General features: G+C 54.3%; 4 protein-coding genes across 4 annotated transcripts; 2 read left to right on the top strand and 2 right to left on the bottom strand.

Annotated features, from left to right (window-relative positions):
* Positions 1 to 189: 189 nt before the first annotated feature.
* KVP18_001469 (uncharacterized protein) lies at positions 190 to 2,394 on the top strand (the record flags this gene model as incomplete). The annotated part of the gene is made up of 1 exon (XM_067951518.1): positions 190 to 2,394. One exon carries the CDS (start codon positions 190 to 192, stop codon positions 2,392 to 2,394), a length of 2,205 nt encoding a protein of 734 aa, XP_067813784.1.
* A 70-nt stretch (positions 2,395 to 2,464) lies between these two features.
* Positions 2,465 to 4,609, top strand: KVP18_001470 (uncharacterized protein; the record flags this gene model as incomplete). Its single annotated transcript, XM_067951519.1, has 1 exon — positions 2,465 to 4,609. The coding sequence occupies one exon, from the start codon at positions 2,465 to 2,467 to the stop codon at positions 4,607 to 4,609; it is 2,145 nt and encodes a 714-aa protein (XP_067813785.1).
* A 56-nt stretch (positions 4,610 to 4,665) lies between these two features.
* Positions 4,666 to 6,879, bottom strand: KVP18_001467 (uncharacterized protein; the record flags this gene model as incomplete). Its single annotated transcript, XM_067951516.1, has 1 exon — positions 4,666 to 6,879. The coding sequence occupies one exon, from the start codon at positions 6,877 to 6,879 to the stop codon at positions 4,666 to 4,668; it is 2,214 nt and encodes a 737-aa protein (XP_067813782.1).
* A 136-nt stretch (positions 6,880 to 7,015) lies between these two features.
* KVP18_001468 (uncharacterized protein) lies at positions 7,016 to 7,828 on the bottom strand (the record flags this gene model as incomplete). The annotated part of the gene is made up of 1 exon (XM_067951517.1): positions 7,016 to 7,828. One exon carries the CDS (start codon positions 7,826 to 7,828, stop codon positions 7,016 to 7,018), a length of 813 nt encoding a protein of 270 aa, XP_067813783.1.
* Positions 7,829 to 7,863: the final 35 nt, after the last annotated feature.

Genomic DNA, 7,863 nt, shown 5'->3' with positions numbered 1-7,863 from the left:
GGGGTTACAGCAACCGAGTTGTTGACTTGGCCAAGCATGTTATGGCTTAATTGTACCCAAAAGCGATGTAACTCGAAAGGTAACCCATCCGTATTCGCAAAGCGCTGTTCACGAGTGAATCTATTGTGACGTAGAACTCGCTCGAAGTCGGGTTGCTCGGAAAAACTCATATATATTACCGAATTAGATATGCTAATCTTCTGCGCCGCGAACCGTGTGGCCAGCAATGTGGGTCTCCTAGCATCTGTTCTTGGCCAAGTAGGGCCTGACCTGCGAGAAGCCAGTTCCCAGAAGACGGAGGGTCGCTCCGAGACACCGACAGCCCGCTCAGTCTCTGCAGCGTCGAACCCACTAGACTACTGGAAACACCACTACCTAGCCGAAGATGCCCATCCGGCTCTACAAGCGCTGGTGCCTCCGAACGAGATGCTGGAATTCTACCACGAAGGCGTGCCGCTCTCCATCAAACAGAAAAGCTTCCTCTTCGCATGTGTGGTCGGGCTGGGCCCCATAACGCTGGATGAGACTAAAGAGTCACCCAGGGCAGCACGCCTTCGCATGCTTTCCCCTCCGGATAGGAGGGACCTAGCGATTTTCAACCCAAGGACTTTTCAACGGCTCTCTGCTTTTCACGCGCTTGACATGTGTGACCGGGCGGACCACGTGGTGTCGGACGTGGCAACGTTGGAATGTCTGACAACGGCCGATCGCGCGCAATACCTGCGCGAGACCTCCTTGAGCAATGCCATTTTCCCTCTGAACGCTGCGAGGTGGTTTTACCTAGACGCTGCCAAGGAGGCCGCGTCGCTGCCGCTGCCAGAGCTCCGGGTGGCGATTCTGGCGGACATGTCAATGATACTGCAGCACATGTACAAGGAATGTGAGCCGAACCACAGCGGGGTAGGATTCGGCGTGGCAGCGTTCGTGATGTGCGCTGCACTGATATTTTTGTCCTTCGACGACGACGCAGACACCAGACTGGCATATTATTTCGTGCAGCAGTCCTACCAGGCAGTCAGATGCTGGCTTCTCGATTTTAGCAAATCTGAGCACATTGACGAGTATTCATGCGACGAATGGATCGGGCTTACCCAAAGCGTAGACGCAATTCGTGTCGGGTGGCGCCGATTGCTATTCGGATTGCGAGAGGATCTGGAAGATAACTCTGTCATGGAGTTCGATCCGGCTTGTGTGCAGGCGATCCTTCTCAATCCCTTCAGAATATCGGGAAGGCAGTGGGAAGACGTGGAGCTTCTGGAGCCAGATACAAAGTTCACTCTTCCAGAGTACATGAAGAACCACCTGTTTATGCTGGATTCCACATTCTTTGCCTGGAACCCCAACGTGTATTCGGCGAGTGAGGAGGGCCGCGACCGGCTTAATGCCCTCGAACGTCACGTCTTAAGCACTTTTAGTCCGGTGGGATCGCCTTTCACCGATAGGCTTTGGATACCCAACCAAAGGGAGCTATGGTTGCCAGGAGGTGATTATCCGGACACTCTGGATGTCGTTTCGCAGTGGATAACTGAAAAGCCCCGTCCAGGGACACTGCTGGCCGACGTTACGTGGCCGAAGGAAGACCCCAGTCGAGTGGGAGTCCGCCTTACCCTAGCGACGGCCGTCAGCGCAGGGCTCACCTCGTCCAGTCCCTTGTGGTTCAAAATGCACAAGGAACGAGATTCTCGCCTGCTGGTGGCTATTGACGGCGCGTCAATGAAACTGGTATTGCTGGCTAAAACGGTGCCTCAGTGCTACTGCCAGCTATCACACCGACATCCTGCCGATAAAGAAAAACTTCTCCAGCGTTTTCGCCCGTTTCGTGAGCCTGTAGCGCCAGGGCTTATCCTACGACCTGGTTGCGAGCTCGACGACAGCAGCGGCGGTTTCGGCTACGAGGCCAACGAGATTCCCCAGGCGTGGCTGGCGCAGACGCCTCCCGCTGCTTGCCGAAGCTTCAGCACCAAGAGAGAACATCTGAGGTGGCGGCTGAAAAATCGTTCGAGGCCGACGGTTACTGCCAGCTCTATCTCGACATCCGAAGAGAGCGAGTCATTTGCCGACTCTATCTTGAGGTCCCAAGAGAGAGAGTCATCTCACAAAAACAGGAAGAAACCCAAAAAAGTGCAACAGAAAGCTGTTGCAGTGGGAGGCGTCAAGCGCAACCGCCAAAGCCGACAGGCAACATTGGAAGTCAAAGACGAACCATTGCACGTCGGAGACAGCGAAACCGCTCTCTTGAACTGCGAACCCCATGGAGATACGAGCGATCTGAGAGAATGCTCACGACCGGCGCAAGGGCCACGTCCCTCTGTTAGGCTAACGATTGAACTGACCTGGAAGGAACAGATTCAAGACCTAGGCACTCTTTCTGTGGCTGGGTACACTGCGAAGTAGTTCACGTCGGAGTACCTGCGTTTTGCTACTGTTTGCGCTGCAGATACATTTCAAAAGCTCCAATTCGTGCATGAAATTGTGGGTACTTCGCATCAGCAGCGCCGCGTCCTCTTTGAAATTGGTCAGCTCACTCGTCGGAACCATAGCTGGAGTCCCGGACCAACAATCGACTCGAAACACTGAGACGTCGATCGGAATGCCTCAACGAACAGCAACCGCAAACCAGAAGAATGGCTTGGACTTCTGGATGACCGATGTATACCGAACCGAAGACGCCCATCCGGCTCTACATGCGCTGGTGCCTCCGAATGAGCTACTGGAATTCTACCACGAAGGCGTGCCGCTAACGATAAAAGAGAAAAGCTTCCTGTTTGCATGTGTAGTCGGGCTGGGGCCAACTCTAATGACACCAAGCAGCCCAAAGTTAAGAGAACTGCGCATGCTCCAACCTCGGTCAGGTGGCGGCCCTCCTATTTTTGACAGCATGACGATCGAACGCCTCTCGGCGTTTCATGCATTGGATTGCATCCATAGAAAGTCGCTTGTGGTCTCTGACGTGTCGCTGTTCCGCCATCTGACGTATGTAGACCGGATGCAGTTCCTGCGCGAGCTCAGCTCCCCCGAGTGTGTTCGCGAGATGGAATCGTCAAGGTGGTTCTATTTGGACGTAGCTGAGGAAGCAGCGACGTTGTCCATCCGGCAGCTGCAGATTTCCGTATTGGTGGACATGTCGATGCTGCTACAGTTGCCGTGGGAGTCCAATGCCATCGATGTCCAAACAGTCATCGCCAGCCTCGCAATGATTTTCCTATCCATGGAGGGGGAAAGTGAGGCGGACTGTAGGGCGGCATATTTTCTAGTACAGCACACCTTTCAGGCTTTCCGCTGTCAGCTCTTCTCAGACGGTGCGCATGTGTCCCCAACGGGATTGCGGGCCCAGCTCTATTCCCAATTCCTCGGGTCCATTCTTGCCGGCTGGGCCCGCCTCATTGGTCCGTGGCCGGCCCCTCCTCTGACGAATGCAGTTTCCGCAGACGCTCTGATGATTTCTGGCCTGTGGCCGCTTCTTCTCAACCCGTTTAAGCTCTCTGGTCGTCGGTGGAGTAAAATTCGGGACCAGAGCCCCTACAGGGCATACCTGGGACACGAGTACTTGGAATCATCTCCCTTCTCGCTGGACCCTACCTTCTGCGCGTGGCCTGTAGGCACGGGACGCGAACCCCCTCACAAATGGCACCTCGCAGCACTGGAGCTCCATGTGGCCAGAGAGTTTGCCCGTCTGCCGGAGGGCCCTTCACACCGGCTGCCTCTGGCGAGGGACACGACAATTTCTATGACCCCTCCAATGGACTGCGACTTGCAGTCCACAATGGACCTCGTGGCCCAGAACCCGAATAACTTGCTCCAAGGGATCACTTGGCCAGCACAGGACCCAAAGAAGCTTGGCCTGAGAGCAAGGGTGGCGCTTGCGGTCTGCTGTGGGCTAGTTAAGGGGTATCCGTCGCAGCGTAAGGTACGGTGCGCAACTGACTACCTTCTGTCCGTAATTTGTGACGGCAGCATATTGGTTACCCTAACGAAGTCATGCCCGCAGTGTTTCTGCGCCCAAACACACCGCTCGCTGCCGTCCAGGGAGAAAGCACTTCGTCGTGTCTGTCCGTTTTCCATACCCGTAACCAAAAATGTTATGCAGAAGGAGTTCAGCTCTATCAGCGGTGGCATCAACCTTGTGGGAGGATATGATCAAGAGGATATTCCGGCTGTTATGGAGGCTCTGCGGATCAGTGAACCTATCGAGGAAGTATATGAGACACGTGCTAGCCACACCACTAAGATGCCGATATTCAGATCTACACAAGAACGGTTGCAGTGGATTGTCAATAACAGGCCCGCATCCACTCAGACAGAGCGACCGGTGATCGACAAACCACCACGTGCCCCCAAGGCACCACGGAACCGAACTACAGGGTCGAAACGGAACCCTCTGAAGCCACAGAGCACCTCCTCCACCCGACCAGCCGAAGCAGACCATGTCCACAACAAGCCAGCACAAAGTCAACAGAACCTTCCAGAGGAGACACCGCCGGAACGTAAGAAGATTCCCGGCCCGCAGCTGCTGCTGAGGCTGCGTGCCGCAACGTGCCGACTGAGCGCCGAAGCTGGCGATGCGAGCACAGTTATTGGGACTGTCTCTATCATCAGTGACGGCGGTTGAATTGGGAGCAGACCCACAAACTGATTCACTCACGACGCGCATCGAAGCTACACATTCTATGATTGACTGACGACAACCAACGCCCCAAGGCGGATTTTGCTTGAGATGAGGGCTGCAGTTGACGTAGGCACCAGCCAACGCGATATGTCCACCATGAGCAATGCAGCTTCGGCAGCATCGAACGTCTCTGTCCGTTCAAAAGATACTTCGGCCGGTTGGGCAGGCATTTTGTACTGCTGTTGTACTGCTTTGAATGGTTTCGGCTTCGTTTTTTTGACTTGTTTTGATTTTTTTGTGGGCTTCATGTCAGAGTCTGGCGTATGAATAGCATGTGGTTCCGTTAGAGCAGGGTCGGGCAGCTGTGCTAACCCATACAACTGCCACTCTGAGGTGTTCGGCAGAGTTTCAGAAAATATGGTCTCCTTTAAATCCCTTTTCTTAACAACTTTTCGGAGTCGTTCAACCGTAGATGAATGACTGTGCGGTTTGGGATTCCTAGAACGGCGCGGTTTCGTCGACTTGGAGTGTTCTGGCATTGGAACACCGTCAACCAGCGACAAATTGGCCTCCGCGAACGGCTCCTGTCTAGTCGGGTCAGTGTACCGGGCCAAGCGCTCCGCCATGTCATCTGGAACCGAGTACGCGCGGAGTTGGCAGAAACACATGTTGGAGGAGGTGGTTAGCCGCGTAAGCAAGGTCTGTGGCAGACTCCGCAAATACTGGCACACGGCAACCGAGAGCTGGTAGGACCTGTTGCTGGTAGTGCACACGCAAGCGAGAACGTCGACGGCTATTTTGGCCCGCAGACCAGCCCTCCACTTGTCGTCCACAGGCCAGGGTACCTGGCCCAGAAAGGTGCTCGGATCTGCGGGAGTCGTGATCCACTGGCAGACGGAGCCAAGCCTCTTTGTCAGGTCGCCGTCCTGCGGGAAAAGAGCGTCTATCTCGACCATCTTGTCTTTGATGATAAGGTGACGGAATCTGAGAGAGGCTGGAAGCTGCAAGTACTGATTAGCGACATACGTCTCTAACCGCCTCAATGGCTTTTCGCGGACAGCCACGTCCAGCTCCCAAGCACACAACTCCTCATTCAGCACAAAGGGCAGGGCATCAAGTATCATGGCCCCCTTCTGTGTCTTGTAAGGCGGCAAGTCCGCCACGTCAGCCCACTTCCGCCCCGAAAGTTTGAATGGATTAAGTGCCACTGGCCATAGTCCCAATCGCTTCAGAGTAACAACGTCGATTGTTCCGCTGAAGTCGCACGGACGCCACCCAGCCGTTAGCCTAGTCCACCCCTTTACGACCCTCAACGGCTCTGCGGAGATCATAGACAAGAGCTTCTCCAGGGGGATGTGTCCGCGCGGGGAGTGACCGAGCCGCCAGCATCTGAATGCTTGGAACGTCTGCTGAATCAGGAAGTAAATTTGTCGGGTCTCGGCTTCAGTCTCGCTTTCCAACGAAAGGAATATTAGAGTTAGGCAGAGTATAACGGTGGTTACCGGGATGTTCAGAGGAGTGTGGGACTGCCATGGCAACAGCAACATCGACATATCCACCAACAAGGTGGTAGTAAGCTGAGGCAGCGTACAATTCACCGCCTCAGAGGAAGCATCCAAGAACGTCCATCTAGCTGCCTCGAGCAAGGCCACTGCAGCAAACGACGTTGACTCACGGAGATACTGCAGCCTATCAGACTTGGAGATCGCCTTGAGGACTCTGGGGACTTCACAGGTCATGTGTTCTGAATCGACAAGGTCCAACATATGGAAGGCTGACAGCCGTTCCAGGACGCTGGGGGAGAAGCGGGTGCGATGTCTGCCGCGGGATAAGGGCCATAAGAGACGCAATTGGCTCGTTTCCGTTGTCTTGTCCTGCGCCATGGGCCCCAGCCCGACCGCACATGCGAAGAGGAAGCTTTTCTGTTTGATGGATAACGGCACGCCTTCGTGGTAGAATTCCAGCATCTCCTTCGGAGGCACCAGCGCATAAAGAGCCCTATGAACATCTTCGGATCTGTACACTCCCTCCCAGAGCGACTGCAGGGGACTTTCGTCATAGGTCTCGCTGGTGCCGTCTTTCCGTTCGACTAGCGAGCTCAACGGGCGTTCAATTGGGGCCTGCTCCACACAAGGCAAGGCGAGAGAAGGCGACGAAAGGCTGTCGGCAGTTTCCAGCGACATGGACGGGACAGCAGCTGTCCCCAGAGAGCCAGCGATGATATCGAAGAGATAGGGTATTTTTGACTGGTAACCGTCCAACGAAATAATCATGCGTAAATTACGAATATCAACATGGAAACTTGTGGCAGTTGTAGATTATGTTGGCTCCGAGGTACCTATTCTGACATACCTGAACATGCCTGCAGAGAGTAGCATTTATTAGGAACACACAATAGTCAAGAGTCATTCACAGTCCAATGGTTTTGACGTCGACTGCCGGCTGAGCTACAGCGGGCAAATCAATGACAGCCGCTGCCGGTAAATGATCCGAGCCAAAGCCATCAAAATGTTCGTAATGGACATGAAAGTTGAGGTCGCCCTTGGCATACTTACACACTTTGTCGGTGTAGCCAAAGTTCACTTGTACGCCTGCCTTTTTCGTTTTCGTCTCCAGTTCGTAGTCCTCAACCTTATCGCCACTGGATCCTTTCTTGAGTCGGCCGTAACAATTTAAGAAATCGAAAACTGCCTCTCTGTGCTTATTGACCAGGAGATCCATGGTTGGTACTTTGTCGTGCTTGAGGTACTTGGCCCACAGATCGCTACGGCTGCCGACGGCCTTACGGCAGGACCTGGTTCCGTCGGTGGCCTCTGAATTGTTCAAGGAGTAGGTCGGCAGCCTTGCAAGATGACGCCCATCGACCTCAGAGGGGCAGATGAATCCCAAGTGCTTGGCTATAACTTCGCTCCTTGCCTCTTGCTTGAGGAAACTGTCGTTGTGGGCAATTGGCAAGCTGATGCCGGTTATCATCTGTCGAACCAGATTCTGCATAGTGTGCTCTGTTGGCGGCGGGAATTCCACGAGGCCAGGGATGCTTGTGAAGTACCTGATGTTCATGTCACCCATCAGAACGATGCGCCTCTTCCCATAGCTATCGAGCTTCGCAAGGAGACCTTCAGTCTCCTTGTCGAGACTGTCACGCGTAAGGGTGATTGGGTAGTGTCCGTTCGCCACCACCAGATCTCTGTCTAGCACCTCCACAATGGTTAGGCCCTTCATGATATTCGCGGCACGCACGGTGGCCGACCTGATGA

The sequence above is a fragment of a genome, assembly GCF_019968955.1.
Source record: "MAG: Porospora cf. gigantea A chromosome Unknown PgA_NODE_1103_length_7863_cov_352.315, whole genome shotgun sequence".
Classification (NCBI taxonomy): domain Eukaryota; phylum Apicomplexa; class Conoidasida; order Eugregarinorida; family Porosporidae; genus Porospora; species Porospora cf. gigantea A.
This window is presented reverse-complemented; position numbering and strand designations above follow the sequence as displayed.